Source organism: Arachis hypogaea, chromosome 9 (genome assembly GCF_003086295.3).
Source record: "Arachis hypogaea cultivar Tifrunner chromosome 9, arahy.Tifrunner.gnm2.J5K5, whole genome shotgun sequence".
In the NCBI taxonomy this organism is placed as follows: domain Eukaryota; kingdom Viridiplantae; phylum Streptophyta; class Magnoliopsida; order Fabales; family Fabaceae; genus Arachis; species Arachis hypogaea.
This window is the reverse complement of record NC_092044.1, coordinates 33,605,267-33,625,725: the sequence shown is the minus strand read 5'-3', so window position 1 is coordinate 33,625,725 and position 20,459 is coordinate 33,605,267. Positions and strand designations below refer to the sequence as shown.

The 20,459-nt window shown below is 33.8% G+C and overlaps 2 protein-coding genes across 3 annotated transcripts; both read left to right on the top strand.

Annotated features, from left to right (window-relative positions):
- Window positions 1-13,431: 13,431 nt before the first annotated feature.
- Window positions 13,432-18,960, top strand: LOC112710827 (pentatricopeptide repeat-containing protein At3g48250, chloroplastic). Of its 2 annotated transcripts, XR_011865652.1 has the most exons (4): window positions 13,465-13,809; window positions 15,638-17,948; window positions 18,246-18,333; window positions 18,738-18,960. XR_011865652.1 is itself a non-coding variant. In XM_025763244.3 (3 exons), the coding sequence occupies exon 3, from the start codon at window positions 15,857-15,859 to the stop codon at window positions 17,786-17,788; it is 1,932 nt and encodes a 643-aa protein (XP_025619029.1). In that variant the 5' UTR covers window positions 13,432-13,809; window positions 13,950-13,995; window positions 15,638-15,856; the 3' UTR covers window positions 17,789-18,016. The 2 variants fall into 2 exon arrangements, 1 of the variants encoding a protein (XP_025619029.1); XM_025763244.3 differs by lacking the exons at window positions 18,246-18,333; window positions 18,738-18,960 and adding an exon at window positions 13,950-13,995 and having other exon boundaries at window positions 13,432-13,809; window positions 15,638-18,016.
- Window positions 18,961-19,683: 723 nt separating this feature from the next.
- On the top strand, window positions 19,684-20,157 carry LOC112710829 (uncharacterized). The gene has a single exon (XM_029289003.1). The coding sequence runs from the start codon at window positions 19,684-19,686 to the stop codon at window positions 20,155-20,157; it is 474 nt and encodes a 157-aa protein (XP_029144836.1).
- Window positions 20,158-20,459: the final 302 nt, after the last annotated feature.

Genomic DNA, 20,459 nt, shown 5'->3' with positions numbered 1-20,459 from the left:
GTCCGAGAATTCCCTCCTAAGCAGATTCCAATTAGTAACAACAGCTTCTGGTTGAGTGTAGAACCACTCTTTTGCCTTTTCCTCAAGAGAAAATGGGAAGGCATATAGCCAGACGATAGTCTCATCAGCACCATACCGCCTAGTAGTTGAGCAAGCTGTCTGAAAATCCCTAAGGTGCTTGATAGGCTCTTGAGCAGATAAGCCATGAAACTTAGGCAGTAGATTATCAATGCGGTCTTCAGTTCAAAATCCGCAGTCAAGTTTGGATGGCGCGCTTGATATGGTTGTAGAGTAAAATCTGGAGCTCCTGCTTCATTAAGAGTAATCCTTCTAGGAGCTGCCATAGTATCTGCACTTAAATCAACAGAAGAGGCATCAATGGAATTAATAGTAGAGGAGTTAGTTTCTTCCTCAAATAACGCTTCAGACTCAACCTCAGATAAGACTGGTGAATTGGGCAAAACCCCTTTACCACCCTCAGAGGCTAACCGACACTGAGCTCGCCTAATACGTGAAATAGTCTTTTCAATCTTAGGATCAAATGTGGCTAAGCTCAGATCCGGTAATGAACGCGTCATTCAATGAAAGAAACATAGAGCTCATGGTAATAAAATATACTAAGAAAAATAATTAATATTTACTACTAATAAACAAAAAATCACACCAATAAAAATAAAAAATGCAATTATGTAAATATAAAAATATTTACACCAACCAATAATTTAGCACACATATGCAACTTTCCAACAACGATGCCAAAAATTGATGGGTGAAAAAATGTCGGTTAAGAAATTCTGATAAAAGAAGCGTTACAAGTATAGTCTTAACCGAAGAAATTCCCACTATCAATTTAGAAGTGTGTCACAATTAAGAATAAATAACCGAGAGTAGAATCCCAGGTCATTTTTCAAAGAGTTGACACAATGATGTAAATTATTGGTCAGGAATTTTCTGAATAATTTTGAAGTTTGAGAATGAAAAAATAAATGGCTAGGAAATAAAGCAATGAATAATAACAAGAGATATTATGTATTTAATAAAAAGGTTTTGGCTAGAAGTGAAAATTGGAGTTCCTATCCTTGTTGATTTTTCCAAGTATAATAGTAAAAATTTATTGCTTCCATTTAGTTATCCTCTAACTAATGAAGGAAACTCAAGTGGGTAGCACTAATTCTGATTCACAAGTCCTAATCACTTCCTAGGGAAGGACTAGAGTTAGTGAAAATTGAGTTAGCCAACAATTTCCAATTACAAATTGATACTTGAGTATTCCAACTCAAGGGTTTCCAATTAATCAACTCCCAAACCAAGTTGGAATATCTACTCCATTGACATGAATGCCATTTTCATGGACATATAAAAGGAGTAAATAAAAGACATCGTAATTAAAATAAATTAATAAACCCAAAATTGACACGAGTAATAATTAATACGAATCAAACACGTACTTAAGTTAAATATAAAATGATTCAATATATTAATAAAATTCAAAATAACAAAATCCAAGCATGAATTCAAAGAAATTAAATGGAAAATTAAAAGAAGTAGAAGTAATAGGAAGGAAAACTCTAAAGACAATGACTCCACTTGAAGGTAGTAGCAGCTCTCTCAAGATTCAATCCCAAGCAAAACCAAGAAATCAAAACCCTAGAGAAGAGTAAGTGTTTTTCTCTCTAGAATTCCAAAAACTAAAACAAAAACTACAGGGAAGTGGAAGTGTCCTCAGTCTCAGCTTTACCCATGTCTCTAGTCTGTGTTTTCGGGCATGAAACTGGGTCCAAATTGGCCCAGAAATCGACCCCAGCGAGTTCTGTTAAGTGCAGCACGTGATGCTCTGTCACGCGTACGCGTCGCTGGATTTCTACGCAGGTCACACGTACGCGTCAGTCACGTGTACGCGTCGTTGTAAAACCCTCTAAATCACGCGCACGCGTCATCCATGCATGCGCATCGCTCCTCGCTTCTCAACTCCTTAGTTTCTTTTGTTCCTTCCACTTTAATATGCTTCATCTTCATCCTTTGAGCCATTAATGCCCTATAAACCTGAAAACACTTAACAAATACATCACGGCATCGAATGGTAATAAAGGAGAATTAAAAATTAACAATTTTAAGGCTGAGGAAGCAAGTTTTCAATCATAACACAAAATTAGGAAGGAAATAAAAAACATGCAATTTAAATGAATAAGTGTGAGAATAATTGACAAAACCCACTCAATTCACTCCAAAATAGATCATAAAATAGTGATTTATCAACCAACTTTGGTCGCTAACGGTTAGCGACCGATTTTCAAGCAATGCTACCAAACTAGTATAAAATGATATTGGTCACTAAATCAGTCACTAATAAAATCGGTCACTAAATGGTGACCAATTTTTCGGTTGCTAAATTGGTTGCTGAAGAAATCAGTCGCTAAATATCAACCAACTATTCAGTCGCTAATTCGGTCGCAAATGAAATTGGTCGCTAAATCGGTCGATGATGTCTGACTATAAAATCTAAAATCGGTAGCTAAATCGGTCGCTATTACTGATATTCTAATTATAAATTTTTACTAATTTCACATATACCACTATTAAAACTTGATTTTCATAAATAATTATATTTCAACAAAATATAAAAAGTATCAAATAGAGACCAATTTTTCAAATAAATACAAAAAATATTCGCAATTTTTATATAGAAATATAAAAATTAAAAGAGAGAATTTTCATAAATATATCAACTTTATAATCCACAATCCAAATTTACATCTTTATAACCAATGACCCTAAATGTATGCAAAGAACAAGCAAAGAAAAAAATTTCCATTTACATGAAGAAAAAAAACCTAAAGACCTTAAAAATTCAAAGACACTATATATTAAACAATTGAAATAATTTATAGCTTAATAATTTCTTCTTTCTCTTTCCACCTAACTAGGAGTTGAAGAAATTCTATAATATTCGAAGCCAGCAAAAGATGTTGTCTTTGGATCTTTCCTCAAAATAGAATCCTTAGCCTGATAAATATAAAGAACCTCTTTATAAGTAGTAACCAACATACATAGCATATTTCCCCTAACTCATATTTCTCGCATGGTTGTGTAAGATGTGCCTAATATAGCATAATAACTACCAAGTTAGAATATCAGTTTTCAGTTCCATATGCATGTACAACAATAAACAAAAACATAGTGATGTTATATTGCATCTCCCTATTCCCAGGTTACAGTAGACAAAATGGAAAAATTAGATCGGCAATGTTGATATCCTGTACTTACCTCCATTGCAAGTCCATAAGTTGCTCAATTAGGTTTCAGACCACTTCTCTTCAGTTGCTTGAAAACCCAGGACACAGATTTCCACTGTTTCGTTGGAACACAAGTATTAAGTACCTATTGAATTGAAGAAACTCAACAGTTTAATAAATCAGCAAACTAGCATTTAGTACAACGTTCTATGAAAGATATTTAATTACTTTCTTACAACATTATAAATAACCAAATTAGGTTCAAGAGTTGGATCCCAGTCCTTGTGACACATAAATTTAAATATTTTGGGTTTCTGCCTCATGCATTCAATAATACTCAGCAATTCTTTAAGAAGACCAGCTTGACCAAGTGTAACAGCAACACTGTAATATGCAGCCATATCAGGATATGCATGAATATTTCTCTCAATAAATTGAAAGCAAAATCAATCCAACTATAAAACAATATATGTTAGAAAAGAAACCCTCCAGGTGAAAAACAAACAAGGCACTTGACTCTTACACGCATCAAATTAAAAATTTGAAGAGTTTTCTTTAGTCTTTTTGCCTTTCCAAGAACAGAAAGAGGGTTTGTGTAAACAAACCTAAAAAATTATAATAGTTTCTTCACAATAGAAAAAATACAATGCCAAGCACTAAGCATATAGATACACAACTAACACATGGGTCAAAATTACAAAATCACTCTGCACACTGTGATTTAATATAACAGGATAAATACATTTTCTATGAGTCCTTGCTTTATGAAGATAATTTATAGACAAATTCCAACAAAGACAATCAAGTCCCAAGGCACTATGTCACACTTGCACCTCCAATAGGGTGGCCCAAAGTGCAAGGCTTCAAGCTGGTCGCACCAAGGAAGGATAAATGAGCATAATTTCAAAGCCACAAATGAAATTACACAGAATTTCTCTAATGATCTTAGACAATCTCGTCAAACAAGACAAATTTCACATGTAAAAGATATAAAAGTGATGCTTTATACTAACAAATCACCTGCTTTGATATTTTCTGTGATCTTTATAATTATACACCCATCGGACAGCAGAAAGTGCTTGCTTCCAACAACCTTTGGCACCAAGCAACTCAACAATCCTGATCAACTGACCCTTGGTAAATAGTAATCCTGAAAGCATCTTGAAAACTTCCAATCCTTCACAGTAATCTCCCTATCACATAACCTACAAAAAAAATAACTTTGAAAAACAAAATAAAAACTTCACATACAATCCAAAGAATAGAGAAATTAACTAGAAATATGATAATCAAACACAAACCTATCAACAAGAAACCTTAATTTGATTCCATTTGATTCCTAAAGAGTGTGTTGTATAATCCTATATTATGTACCCTAAATATAAAGAACCTCCGAAATTTGATTCCTTAAGAATTCCCTACCAACCTTAATTTCTTTAAGGTGAAATGACTGACATAAAAATACATATAGTATACGAGATACATTATATTCATCATAAAAGCAGGGCAATTGCAGAATAAATAGAGATAGATAGAAAGAATGGAAATCACAAGATAAAGGTGTTTGATAACCTTTGTTGAGTGTCAGAAACAACTAAACAAGGAGTTATAACCAACATCACAATTGCTGAGATCCTCAGAGATGTTTCCCCTTTCACCATTCTTAACTACATCGTCATGAATTAAATGAATCTAGTGAATGCATGCGTGTGTGCACAAAGTGAAAGAAATTGATACCAACAATAATGAAACCGAAACAGATTGATTCAATGTAAAGTAATGAAACCGAAAATTAAATGAACGATAGAGATAATGGTTACAAGTGAATCCAATAACTAAGTGAAGGTGAATTTGAAGAAAGATACCTTAGAAATGATGAGGTAGAAATCGAGGTGTTTCTTAGTTTTGGAAACCTGAATGCGAACAATCTTCTTCTCTTCCGTTGGAGGTTCGAGATTGAGAACGGGAGGCGATGGCTCACTAGAAGATCTTGTTATTTGTTAACATGTGTATAAACCCTAGCTCACAATGCCGCCGAGATCTCAAAGAAGAAGACGACGACGACGAGGCCTCAGGAGATGGTGCTATAATCAGAAAATGATGAAGATGGCGCTGCGACGAAGACGACAATGGTGTGGATAACTCAGAAGACGGTGATGTGCTTCCAGTGCGTAACTTAGTAACTGAAGGGACAAGATGAGTATGGTGTGGGTGAGTTAAGGTTAGAGGGTAATTCACTAAACTAGTGACCGATTTAGTGACCGATGAGTTTATACCAACTAAATTAGTGACTAAATAATTTTTCATTATATTTTTCTTTCGGTTGCAAAATATTTCGCTAAATTACAAAATAACGACCGATTTTGTGACCAGGAGTACCAAAGACATTATTTCTTTATTTTAGTTGCTAATTCGGTCGCTAAATTAAAAAGTAGCGACCGATTTTAGTGACCAACTTTATTCTAGTTGTATAAAAAAGTAATCGGTCGCTAATTCGGTTGCTATTAGTGACTGATTTTGCGACTACTACCTTAGCGACTAAATTAGTGACCGAATAATTTTTCACCATATTTCTTTATCGGTTGCAAAATCGGTCTCTGAATTAAAAATAGTGACCAATTTTGTGACCAAGAGTCCCAAAGGCGTTACTTCTCTTGTTTTGGTTGCTAATTCGGTCGCTAAATTAAAAAATGGCGACCGATTTAGCGACCAACTTTATTCTAGTTGTAGAAAAACTTATCGGTCGCTAATTCAGTTGCTATTAGAGACCGATTTTGTTGGTCGCTAAAATCGGTTGTTGAATGTAATTAGGCGACTGATTTAGCGACCAACTTTTCTCTGACCCTAGAAATTCTATATCAGTCGCTAAATTAGTCGCTATTATCAACTAATTTTTCAGTCGCTAAAATCCGTCAATATTCTAGTAATTTCTTGTAGTGCAGTATCCAACGACCGTCACTATCTTTGGTCAACTCCGTTCACAAGAAACAAGTCTTTCTTTGTGGTGAATGTAACAGTTACTCACTTACTCCTTGGCATTTATACCATGCTTTGTACTAGTATACTTTTTCTCCTACTGCTATTTCATGTAAAAGGGAAAAAAACTATTTTTCAATACAATGTAGCACATTTTTAATTCCCCTGTTTATCAACACGGTTTGAGGCTAACATATGTCTTGTAGTTTCACTCCCATCTCAAATTGCTTTGGCCTTCGATTGTATAATAATTAGGTTTATGCATGTGTGAAGTGTTTCCCAGCGCCATGCCATCAAGTTTACGTGTTTCGGTTACACGTGTTGCATGCACATTAACGTGACTCATGCTTGGCATGCATAACGAAGAATTTATTGATTGGTGCATCCAGATCAGTTACCTTAATACCTCAATTAATCTCTTCCAAGATACTCTTCAACAATTGTTTAACCATGAAACTTTGATTTTATAAAAAAAATCATTTCCGGTCGTATTTATATTTTATTCATATTTATCTAATATCGATATACATTGTTTTCCCATGAAACAAGGAAATGAATGTTAGCTTTAATCCCGATGTGAATGTCTACGAATGGTTATATCAACGTAGGCAAAAAAAATAATGAAGGGTATCCTAGGTAAAATTAATTTACTTGTCACAATTTAAAAAAAATATTCTTAAAAATACAATTTGAGAATAAAAAAATTAAATTGAGCAACATTTACTGACACATCAATAAACTTATTGCTAAAGGGTCTGGTTGTAAAGAAATAATTTACATTTTCTCAAAAAAATGGATAAAGTCTAAAATAGTACTACTAAGAACATCTAAGTCTCAGGTTTAAAAGATAACTAATGCAAAGTTACACATAAAATTAGTTAGTACTAACACAATAATATTTTCATTTGACACAATAAGAATAACAATCCATAATATTAATAAATTTCAATACTAGTATAAAAACAGATAAGTTTGATCACAATACTAACATTTTGTTAATAAATTTTTAATAAAATTTATATTTCTATTAATAATGGTACATAACTAAAAATATCATTTATTTAAAAAATAGAGAACACAAAATTAACATTAAATTAGATGTTTATATAAATATTTAATTCGAAAATTTACTGTATAATTAATTTTTCTCACCTATAACAATGAGAAGTACGTTGATACACTGGAATTGAAGGTTGACTACACTGAAGAGGTCACTTGTTCAAAACCTGCCTCTACCGTTTTGGAATTTTCCAAACTTACAACTGCTAACAGGTGGACAACTAGCGCGCTGAGGACCGTAGGATGGGGCTAGATCACAGGTCGGGATGCGGTGCCATGGAAAAGCATAGAGACCACTGTGGCCGAACTGATTTTTGCCAGTTTTACTGAATTTATCCGGTCTTTGCCGGTTCTATCCGGTTCATTGCGGTTACTGTCCTTAAACGGTCCAAAGCACAAACCTAGCCGGTTCATGATCCGATTCACCGGTTTTCCGGTCAGACCGGCCAGTCCGGTTCGATTTTCACAATTACGGGTAAGCCTTCTCCTTTACCGCAAACGGTAATTAACGATAATAACATGACTTATAATTTTATATACCTGCTCTTCTGCTCAGTCTTAATTAAACTAATTTATATGTACTTAAAAATATCGTAAAACACACACTACTCTTTAATTTCAATTTCGTTATCTTCATATCGCCTATTACGGGTGTAAGTAACCGAACTAATCTGAAATTTACTGCAAAATCATACCCAGGTTTACAACAGCTGATTGATAAATAGGAAAAATTTGCTTTCTTTGATATTTTTCGACTTAAACCGATCGGCTCGGTTCGGTTCTCACTTGGCTTCGTGAAGACCGAGCTGAATCAAAAGTATGTTTCAAAGTGTGTTAGTTTTTTTTTGGATTGTTAGCCATTTTTAACTATCTTCGTTCTTATGTTTAATCGTTAGGTCAAGTTGAAGTTGTATTGAATTTGGACGTGATATACTCAAGTTATTTTAAGTCATTGAGGGTTTTAAACTTCATTTTATGGTGATTTAAATTACGATTATTAGGCTTTAAAAAACTGAGAAAACTGACCAAATCGATCCACTATCGGTTCTATTTGGTTCGGTTATCCATAAAGCAGCAACCTAAATGGTTGCCATTACTTCAGAACTGTACAGGCTGGTTCTGTTGTTTTTCGGTCCAAAGTCGAAGCAAATCGAATCGGTTACACCCCTAGAACTAATATCCTTCTTCTTCAATGAGCAATCCTCAGATCCAGTTATAATAACCAATAACCCCCCAAATTCATCGTCAATTACAAGATACCAAAAATTTGTAACCCTAATTACCCAGAACAGTCATCGACAATCATATGAGTTACTTGTGACCGCCATTTGATTGATCTGAAAGTTTTGCCCCCTCTAGAAACCCTGATAGCAGATTTTGCACAAGAGTCAGAAGAAGGAAGAAAACACACATGAAGTTTTTCCACATTTTGTTCATATTTGGCATTCCTGTAACTTTACTCATCTACTTTGTGGATGGTTTAGAAGCTACAGTTTAAGGAAGAGAGCTACTGGAGGACGGGAGGAACACGACTGCCCCCTAGCACCTCCCCGACAACGATAATGAACCAAACCACAATGGGCGAAGTGCGTCGCGACAACAAGCCCGCAACTTGCGGCACGGCTTGGGCACAGTTTGTGGCAAGTGCGATGTGCTGCGGGGTGCGGCTGACGGCTCCAGAGATACTAATATCGAAGTGAGGGCAAAATCGCCCTCTAGACAATCATAGCACTGCGTTTAACGTTATGTTCGATTTGGTATGCAAGAAAAAGCTCGAGACGAAAAACATTTTCCCCTATAATCATCGGGTTCACAATCATACTTAACCCTTGCTCTAACTACTATCATGTTTTTCTCCACAGATATAAGATACAGGTATCAATGCTTGGCTCTTCAATTGTAATCATAAAAATTATGCTTTGTCTAGAAATTATTATAGCTTTAAATTTCTTAATTCATCATTTCTTTCTTAACCAACCACACATCTTTGGTAGCAATAAAATTAACACTTACACGTTTGTGTATATTTATTTCCTTTGCACTATAAATACAATGTATTAAATTCCAAAAAAGTATAAGTACTTCTTAAATTCAAGATGTTAATAACACAATAATTATTCATTAATTTATATATTATAAACTATCCGTATAATACAATATTTAGCATTATTTCCAACATGACCAAACAATTCAGTAAAAAAAATACTTCCTTAAATCATTTGAAACTAGTTTATTTTTAACTTCGACAATATCTTTTTTCATATTGTTGTATTTTTTCACAGATTTAACTTAAAAGGTAGACAAACAAAGCAGGACGACATAATATATGTTCATTTCTCTTCCTCTTTTTTTTTTATTTTACTTTTTTCCTCTTTAATTTTTGGTTTCACCTCAACAATTAAGTGCGCTTCACAGCATTCATGCACACTTTTAATTTTTCTATGTTATCTCCATTGGATTTTATTTTATTGTATTCTATTTTTTTTATTTACATTGAGTATTTCTCATTACTAAGACCAAAAAATCACCTCAATACTCTAGTTAAAACCAACAAACGCAGCTGCATGTAGTAACCTTATCATAACCCATTGGGATAGCAGTTTCACTCTAAGGACAGCTTCCCTTTTGGTCCGTTTTTCTCTTGCGTTTTTTTTCACTCCTTTATTTTTTTTCCCGACTACCTTTCTTTGGACTATAATAATTCATTTTTATCTCCACTCCTTACAAGGAGAAAACAGTGACAACAAAAGGTATCAATGGGCCTTTTTTGGGGAACACAAGGTCTAACCCAACCGACCATTACGTTTGCACGGGCGTTATGTGTGGTGCTGTTACAGCTACTGCAAGCCAGCCATCAGGCATGAAGAGCCCCTACGTTACAAACCTGTCGCGCCGCCTTCCCCTGCCTCGACACCATAACCATATGTCCCTCAGGAACTTACGCAAAAGGAATAAAGGAATCTCTGTATGCTCATTGATTTGTATCCTATAATTTTTCAAGAGGTAAATATATTAATATTAATAAGAGATATACATTATATCATGTTAACTAATTTAATAGTTTGTCAATATCTGAATAGTTTAAGAATGCTAATTTTGCTACATTTCCTTTTTAACAGATCTAAATTGGATAAATATTTTTTAAATTAAATAGATGAATATTTATTTTGTAAAGATATTTACCTTATTCATATCTGAATAATCAGTTGGAAGTGTTATCATATCAGAATTTGTAAGAAAAAAACTAGCCTAAAGAAATTTTTAAAACACAATGAGTATGTGAAAAAATTACATATACACCGTGCATACTCTAATTTTAAAATACCTCCTTAATATTGTACTTCTGTTTGAAAGAATTGATTATGGCCTCATTGTGACACAACTTCATGACTGTGATAGAAATTAGTTGAAAAGAATTGATGTTCTCCAACTTGATAGAGATTTTGAAAAGGAACGTTCTATTCTTGAATTTACTTAACTCTTTAGGAAATTCAATCTTGTTTTCATCCTATATTGAATTGAATTGAAAAATACTAAGTGTCAACAAAAAAATATTAATAAATGAGCTATAATGTTCACAATTAGTACGTAAAGATGATATTTTTTTAGTACCTTCATTATATGTTTTGTCCTCTGCCGCAAAAATATTTAAATATTTACTACCAACAGTTTCATACACGATGAATGATGTATAGGATTCCTCATCAGCAACCTACAAATTTAGTAAAATCTATAAATAATGATTTAGTTTTGCATCTGGAGCATTTGTAACCATCTCTTTCTTCTTTCATAGACAAAGGACAAACATTGCAACTCTTATACCACCAAGACTTTTTCAGAGAAAAATTCTTCACTACTCTAATGTTCACAAAAACCGTTTTATGAAATTTGGTAGTTTAATAAATTAAAATAGTGTCACCAAATGATTACATCATTTACAAAAAGCTGGCATAAGAAAATCTTAAAATGTAATCAAGTTACATAAAAACTTCTATAAGATCTCTAATCTCTGAAATTATTTTGTACAGAGTCTTATTTAAAAAATCATCTTCTACTGAATTTGGAGCTCTTTTCTCAATCCGTGCAACTGGTGTTGGTGTTTCAGTTTCAATAGCCATTATCCATTATTCAAACAAAATAAAATTAGTGTTACAATTTTGAAGATGCAACCATACCGAGCTATACTTACGATGTAATGTAACTTTAATAAACCAAAAAATTCTAACATTTATCAGTATTGATCATCAACATAGAATTTTATGTTGTATTTGAGACTCCCATTTTTATTTGCATAATATAAACAATAATACTATTATACTTTTCAAAATCAAGACAACTTTAACAAATTATTTTCTAATGAGCTAAAACTAACACTATATTAATACAGGCAAAAATGTAATGAAGAAGAGAATAAAAGTAAAAGATGAAGAAAGGAAAAACGAATGAATAGCGATTTCAGAATAGTAAAAGGTCGTATGGTGAATCCGGAGCGGTAAGACGCAGTGCCAGCGATTCCAGAACAGAGTAGCGAAGCACGTGATGGCGCGACGAGTTTGTTCTTTATGTCGTTGAGTGATTGTTAAGTTTGTTCATTAATTTGGGTTTAGGTTTGTTTGTGGGGTTGGTGTAACAGATAGCAATTAAAAGCTAATTATATGAGTTTCGTGATCCTGGTCAGGAAAAGAAGTAAATTGCTAGGTAGATTTAAGAAAGTAGGTGAGGTAGTTAAATGGGCGAGTTAGAGAGTTTTTGTTGTGTTTGTGTTTGGACTTAGTGGGTTAGGGATTTTTTTAGTTAAATGGAGTTTTTTGGACCGTGTCCCATCCAAAAAAAGAAAGAAAAGAAGCTTTTCTCAATCAAATTTAATTGTGACGCTAAATAAACAAAATAGATAACAATTAATATTATTTTTTATTTTTATATTCAATATTTACTGTAAGTATAAAAAAATACAATGATTAGTGAATAAAAATATGAGTAAAAAATGGTTAAACCAATATATTTAATAATACCTTTGTTAAATTTTGCGAATTGGAGAATTAGTATGTATTCGCTTGCTTGGTGATCACGTAAATAATTGAATAATTGGATTGCAAATTGATCTCACAGCGTGTACCATATTTTTTCCTCATTTCTAAATAAAAGAAAAAATTAAGAGAAATAAGTAGTAACATATAATAAAAAAGATAAAAGATTTTGCATGTGAATAAATAATTATTACAAAACAAAATCTCATTGTGAAATATAAAATTTCTCATACCTCAAATCATGAAAATTAACCACAATATAAGGGCCATTTCTCCTGGCTTTTGACTATGATATAAGCTTTCTTTTTCCGGTTAAGAATCTAATAACATCTAATTAAAAAAAAACTGAATTAAAAGCATTAAATTAAGGATAAATAAATAAATAACATAATAAATTACTTATAAATTAAATTTTTTTATCAAATTATTCTATATTAAATGATAAAATTAACAATATATTAATAAAATGATATACCTATAAAAAAAATTACAACACAATTTCTAAAAAAAATCAAATCGATTAAAAATTGGACGGCTAAATCACAATAGAAGATATCTTGTGAAGTAATTTACAAAAATGCTAGCTATGTGATTCGAATTAGGAACCTTGTATAAAGGTACAACTCTTTTGTCACTAAAATGAGACATATTTCTTACTCTATTGTGGAGAAACAATAGAATATATAACAATCAAGTTCACATGAATAATACTTTAAGAATGCAACTTTTATATATGTTTATTTCTCTTTTAAAATATTGATTGTTTTTTTTAACTTTTATCAACAAATTATTTTTAATTTTAGTTTTATCTATATATAACTTTTTTTTTATTTTTTATTTTTTAATTTAGACCCATTAAATTTAATAATTATCAATAAATTATAACTCAAATAGCATATAATTTTTTTATACTCACTTAAAAAGTTACGAATTCAAATATCATTATCTTTAATAAAAAATTAAAGACTAATAAATTTTAAAAATTATATATATCATATTAAAGACATCAGTTAATAAAATTTAAATATAATTTATTTAAATTTAAATAATATAAAATATTAAAATTTAATTTCATTTTTTAATAATATTATATTATAATTTTATATATATTTAATTATTATCGAGTCAAACAATTTGATCATTGATCCATCAAATGAACTACTCTCAATAAACCAATAATTTTATGGAATCCATTACTGATTCGGTTTTGTTAACTATGAGAAAAGTCCCTCCATCACGCTCATTTTCTCACTTTCTCTTCACTTCCCAAACAACAGAGTTCTTCTTCCCCCCCCCCCACCAAAACAACCCTAGCCTCCACCACCGCCGCCGTTCTTCACACTGCCGCCGTCCGTCGCTTCCAAGAGCTTCGTCTGTTCGTCGTGCTCCAGCCCCTCTCCTCATTCCCCTGTTCCTCGTCTGTTCTTCTCGCTGCTCAGTCGCGCTTTGCCCGCCGAACCCTCGTCGTGCTCGTCGCCTGGTCGCCGTCGTCCGTCGTGCTCTTCCGTTCAAAGGTAATTGCTGCTCGTTCGTCGTGCTTCGTCTTTTGTTTTCTCATTTTTTTCCAGACATCATATTGAAATACTGAATGATTAGCTTTAGCTATGCTCACTGCTGTAGTTCTTCGTTTTTTATTTTTTATTTTTTTGTTCAGAAATCATATTGACAATCCTTAATGAATCCATTATATCAGCAAAGCAGTAAGCTCATCGGCTATCCTATCCACTGTATCACAGTATTGCCTCAACTAATAGCTTATGTATCCCCTAAATTCTGAATTTTCATATTTGCTTTCTTGTCTATCTTGAATCGTCAAATAAACCTTTCATTCATTCTCTTTGTTCCCAGTTTTCTTCTTTCCTGTAATTTGAATTCAACTTCATTTCTTTCTAATGCCTAATCTTGTACTCTTGTCACTTGTTCAACTTTGAATATATTTCATTCATGTCCAGAATTTTTGGGAGGAGATAGATGAGAGAATCAGATAGTATAGAGGGGATGGTGAAGATTTAATATACAGGAACATTAACTCTTCTTCTTGGAGTTTCTTTAAGTGGATAATTCTTCATTCTGATGCACGTAGTTCTACACATATCACACTATTAACTGTGCTATAAAAGTGCAGGAAGATTCTTCAAAGCTTGACTCTAGCTTATGGTCAAATGATCTTGAAAAGTGGGTTCTTCCATGTTGATACTCACCCAGGAAATATCCTGATTTGTAAAGGATCAGAAGCAAGTCAGTTGCTATATATATATATATATATATATATATTCTTGTATGTTTTTAAGGTAGTTTTTGTTTTGAGGTATTGGGATGGAGACTGGAAGACTGGAATTCAGTATCATGTTTGTTGGTGCAGATACTGGTACTAAAATTTCAGTCTCTGTTCCGACAATTTCAGTATTTCAGTACTTCCAAAAAGTGGGGACACAGGAGACTGAAATTTTTGGAGATAGTGACTGAAATTTTAGTAACATTTTATACTTAAAATACCTCCATTTTAATTAATGAATTCTAATTTTACCTTTTGTGCAAATTAAATTAGAGCTTCATTCTTATTTCAATCTTTGTCTCCCATTTTACACCAAATACAATACTGAGATTTATTTCGATCTCTATCTTTCAGTCTCTGTCTCTCAGTCTTAGTTTCTCAGTCTCTGTCTCTCTTCCAAATGCTACCTAAATGTTTCTTCATCTAAATATGCTCATATCTTTGAAATGTGATCTTCCTAGTTAAAATATTCACTTTCTTTGATTAAGTAAAAACTCGTGAAAGAACTAGGTCCCTGGAAGATACAGGGTCCCCGTCGCGAGGATGGAGTAAAAACGGGGACGGGTTATGGAGAATGGGGGGCGGGGGGGACATGTGCCCATGGGAACCCATTGCCATCCCTAATCGCATTTAATCTTTTGAATGTGAACAAAATTAAAACTAGCTTGTTCTAAATTTTTATTTATGGGGTTACTGAATGCTGATAAACAGAATTTGTATTCCTGAGGTTGCTACAGAACTGATTTTTTATTTGGTTCTGAACTGATTTTTTTTATCTGATTTTTTGGCTCTAATTATGTAGTCTTGGTTCTGATTTTTGGGGTAGGGTTTTGGTTACATTCTGAGTTTTGGTAATGTCTATTTGTTCTTGGTTCTAATTATTTGGCTCTAATTTTTTATTTGGTTATGAACTGATTTCTAAATTTTATTTGGTTCTGAAGTGATTTTATTCTATTTTTTGCTATTATTATGTGTCCTTGGATTTAGGGTTTAGGATTTTGATTCTATCCTGACTTGTTCATGTTCTAATTATTTGTTTCTATTTTTTTTTTTGGATATTTCTGCAGTTTGATTGATCCCAGGGCAAGTGAGAACACGGGTGATTTAGAAGGTGAAACAGTTTAAAAATCGAAAAACCAAGCCAAATCAATCGAATTAATTTGGTTCAGTTTGGTTTAGATGGCTTAAAAAACCCGAACCAAACCAATCCAATTAAAATCGAAATGATTTGATCGGTTGGTTTTTCGTATCACTGCCAAACCAATCCGTACCACAAACCCCCGTTGATGATGAATCGGCTAAAGCCAATTGCTCGTTCTCTCCGGCTTCGATTCCTCGAATTGCCTCTTGCCACCCGACTCATTGCAACTCGGTCACTCCAACACTCTCTGAACCAAGTGACTAGCTCCTCTTTCAGCGCTAGTTCTACTGCTGCACCTACGGTTTCTTCCCTTTCGTATCATCACTCTTGCAATTTTCGCTTTCCAAGCATTCATCACAGATTCTTCTTTTCTTCGAAACCTAGCTCAATTTTGGAGCTTGTTTCGGCCAACGATTGGTCCCAAGGGTTAGAGCTAGAGTTGGACAAGTGTTCCCCCTCTCTGACACATGAAACTGTTCTCTATATTTTGAGGAGGTTGGATAAAAATCCCCAAAAAGCTTCGTGCTTTTTTAGTTGGGTCAGTGAGAAACAATGGTTTATACCAAGTTCATCCGTGTATAGCTTGATTGTTAGAATTTTGGCCAATAAGGAGACCATGAAACAGTTTTGGGTTACTCTAAGGATGATGAAGGAAAAGGGGTTTTTTCTCGATGAAGAAACTTATGTGACAATTTCAATGCATTTTAAGAAGGAAAAAATGGACTCTGATTGTGTTGCTTTGAACCACTTCTATCATCGGATGCTGGAGGAAAATGCAATGCAAGGTCTTGTCAAGAAGGTGGTTGGGGTTGTTTCGGCATCAAAGTGGGGAGATGAGGTTGCGAACGGATTGGAGAAGCTTAACATTCAGCTGTCGGATAACTTTGTGATAAGGGTTTTGAAGGAGCTTCGAACTCAGCCTTCCAAGGCTTTTGAGTTCTTCCATTGGGCTGGGAAGCAATTTGGTTTTGAGCATAATACTATTACATACAATGCAATTGCAAGGGTTTTAGCTAGGACTGATTCGGTTGAGGAGTTTTGGAATATTCTTGAGGAGATGAAGAGTTTTGGTCATGAATTGGATATCGATACTTATGTGAAGATATCGAGGCAGTTTCGAAAGAGTAGGATGGTGGAGAATTCGGTGAAGCTTTATGAGCTTATGATGGATAGCTCATACAAACCATCAGTTCAGGATTGTGTTATCCTTTTGAAGAGTATATCTGAATGTGATTTTCCGGATCTCAATTTAGTTTTCAGAGTAGCTAAGAAATATGAGTCAACTGGGCACACACTATCCAAGGCAATCTATGATTCCATCCATAGGTCTTTGACAAGCTTAGGGAAATTCAGTGAAGCTGAAAAAATTGTTCACACAATGAGAAATGCTGGTTATGAGCCTGATAATATCACCTACAGTCAATTAGTGTTTGGACTTTGTAAGACAAGGAGGCTTGAAGAAGCATGTAAGGTGTTGGATGAGATGGAATCTTGTGGATGTATCCCTGATATCAAGACATGGACCATCTTAATCAAAGGGCATTGTGATGCCAAAGAAGTAGATAAGGCATTGCTTTGTTTTTCTAAGATGGTCGAAAAGGGCTGCGATGTTGACGCTGACTTATTGGACTTTTTGGTTGATGGTTTTCTTGGTCAGGAAAGGGTGGAAGGTGCTTACAAGTTGCTTGTAGAGGTTGTTAGCACGTATCGTATATCGCCATGGCAAGCTACATTTAAGAATCTGATTGAAAGATTGTTAGGAGTTGGGAAGCTTGAGAATGCATTTGACCTTCTTCGTCTAATGAAGACACACAACTACCCTCCATACCCTGAACCCTTTGTTTCCTATATTTCCAAGTTTGGGACAGTAGAAGATGCTGCAGAATTTCTTAAGGCACTGAGTATGAAAAAATACCCATCTGTTGCATCTTACCTTCATGTTTTTGAATCCTTCTTCCGAGAAGGTAGATTCTATGAGGCCAAAGATTTGTTGTACAAGTGTCCTCATCATATTCGTCAGGACAGTAAAATTGCTGAACTTTTTAGTTCAAACAAGAGTCGTGCAGCCACTAATTGACACCTGGAAACTCGTTCTTTTTTCTAATATGCCTCATCTTTTTTCCAAATGATTACTGTTATCAACTCTGATCAAGCTGTTAGGTGGGTTTGGTCATTTGCTGGCAGAAGACCACTTGGATTATAAATATTTTGTCAGTTCAAGCTTCATACTTGCAATTGTAAGAGATGTTCATGTATGATCAATGATATTATAACGACAATGGCAATTTTTGAAATGATTTACCCATTTCAGCGTGTATATCTTATTAACATGAAGGGCTATTGGTCCCTGCACCTTAAGGAGTTACCTTGGCTCTTAAAATTATAAATTGATTAAAAGATTTATCTGAAAAACGGGTCTTCGGAATTCATTTTTTGAGTTAGATTTCCCCCCCTAAAGCCCTAGTTAATTGGAGACCGGTGTCAACTGTCACACCTAGAAGTATTAACTAATTGATTTGCTTGTGATACTCCAGAATGTGCCAGGTTTCTCCGTTTTTTTTGCTCTCGTTTGATTGTAGTTACTTGGGGCTGATTCATGATAAGGTTGACCAGAACACACAGGTTAGTGATTTGGCACTGCTGATACTTACTAGTTAGTAGTTACTACTTTAAATGACAATTTTATGTAAATCTTGTGTGATCGATCTATTTGTTTAAGTGACCGTTATAAATAAATCTCGGCATTTCAACAACACTGAGTGTAGGAGAAATAGGTGACTGCTTTCACTACTAAGGTTTTATGAGTTGTTCTTTGTTATCAAGACACATTTTCTTAACTAAATTTGTTGCTTTTTTTTTTCCTTTTTATTCCCTTGTAATTTTTCTAGTGGAAGAAGGAAGAAAACTAGAAAAGGCAATCAGCTGCTAGGATATTTTATATCATATTATATCATATAATCTTGGCATTTGATTTAAATGTTTCAGGTATTACGGTTGTTTGACATATATGTGCTTTCGATGTGCAGGATATGCAGCATATAATCTTGCTGAGCATGCGCCATTGCCATTGATATTCTGGATCACTTGCAGCAATTTTCGGAACTTGAATCTGATTAAAAGAGATTGATATGCAAATAAAAACATTTCAATTGTTTCATTATATTTCTTTAGTATTAAGTATTAACCAAGCATTACATAACAATTTTTTTAAAAGAATTATACTATTCTCCTGAGTTTTGTTTCTTCCATGTTATTTGACATTAGCGTATGTTTCAGATATCAGATTTAATTGAGCCAAGATGAAGGTTGTTGCTGTTAATAAGCATCATTTGTATTGTTTCAGTCAATATTGTTAGTTTTAGATAGAGAATATTGCCTACTGCCTAGTAATTTTTATTTTTTTTAAATAAAACAAAAACACTCCAAATAGCCGTATCTTCAGTAAATTAAAATAAAACTTGACAAGATATCTTTTATTTGGGTCATAGACTCAGAGTTCTTGTCAGTTACTCGGTCTTACTCTACTAAATAAGTGCTACTTAATTTTACTAATTTTGTCAGGGAAAAAAAACCTTGAACTTTTGAAGGCGTTGAGTGTAATTTTCTCAAAATTTTGGAAGATACAGTTAGACACAGGCACACAGCACCTAATTTAATACTACTAGTGCCTTGGAACATCGGTTGAAATGAAAGTTGGATACACATTAATAAAACTTGCCAAATTGCCAGTTGCCACTAATGTTGACAATCACAAAAATTAGGATAACAATTAACAAAGACAAGAAAACACTCTTTCCCCCTTCAACCAGAAATGCAATATTTTCTGTCAGCCTCAGCTTATCCCTCTCCATTTGTTCACTTGTGAGGCTCAACTTGGCCATGACATCATCATCATCATCATCATCATCATCATCATCATCACCATCATCATTATGAAGACTAAGATTTTCTCTCCTGCCCATAGTGGGAGCCATGAAGAAGAAGAAGATAGAGCCTTATCAGGAAGAACAACAGCACCAGCACCACAAACAAGAACAAGAAGAGTTGGAAATATTGAAAGCAGTGGCACAAGCCTGGTACAGCCACTCAGGAAGCTCTAAACCTATGAGTGAGTTTGATGCACGCAGAAGAAACTTCAAAGTGAAGCCTTCAAGGTTCAAGCTAGAAGCAATGAGGGACACAGGTTCTTCTTCTTCTTCTTCCTCTTCTTCACCTTGTTACTGGAATTTTCAGCAGTCACTTTGGGATTCATATGAACTTTGTGACAGTGTCAAGAGAATTGAAATGGGGTTGGATTTAGATAATAACCCTTTTGGTTACTTATGTGGTTCGATTCGAAGCCAACAGAATCGAAAGCCGGAGAGTAAGAATAACCTCAGAAACCTGTTCTCTCATTTTTCTTCTAGGCGGTTTAATGCTACCAAGAATGATGAAAATGTTAATTAAAAGATATAAACTAAAATAGTGCGCTAGTCCTTCTTCTTCAGAAAATCTTTGATTGTTATGCAAGAGAATAGCTAGTTTCAAATTCTGGCTTATTCTTGGTACGACATGACGACATGTATTTTTATTTTACATGAGTTTGATTGTGTTTGATTTGAGCATCAATGAAACAATAAAGCCATGGCATGCTAATTAAAATATGTGTATATATTCATTCATTCATTCAATAGTTGATACATGGATAGAAAAGCAGTACATAAATAAAATCACATCTAGATTTGTAATAAGCAAACATAATGTCTCGT

Excerpts from the sequence above, each read along its gene's own strand:
- LOC112710827 (XM_025763244.3), top strand. The coding sequence starts at position 15,857 with ATGATGAATCGGCTAAAGCCAATTGCTCGTTCTCTCCGGCTTCGATTC.
- LOC112710829 (XM_029289003.1), top strand. The coding sequence starts at position 19,684 with ATGAAGAAGAAGAAGATAGAGCCTTATCAGGAAGAACAACAGCACCAG.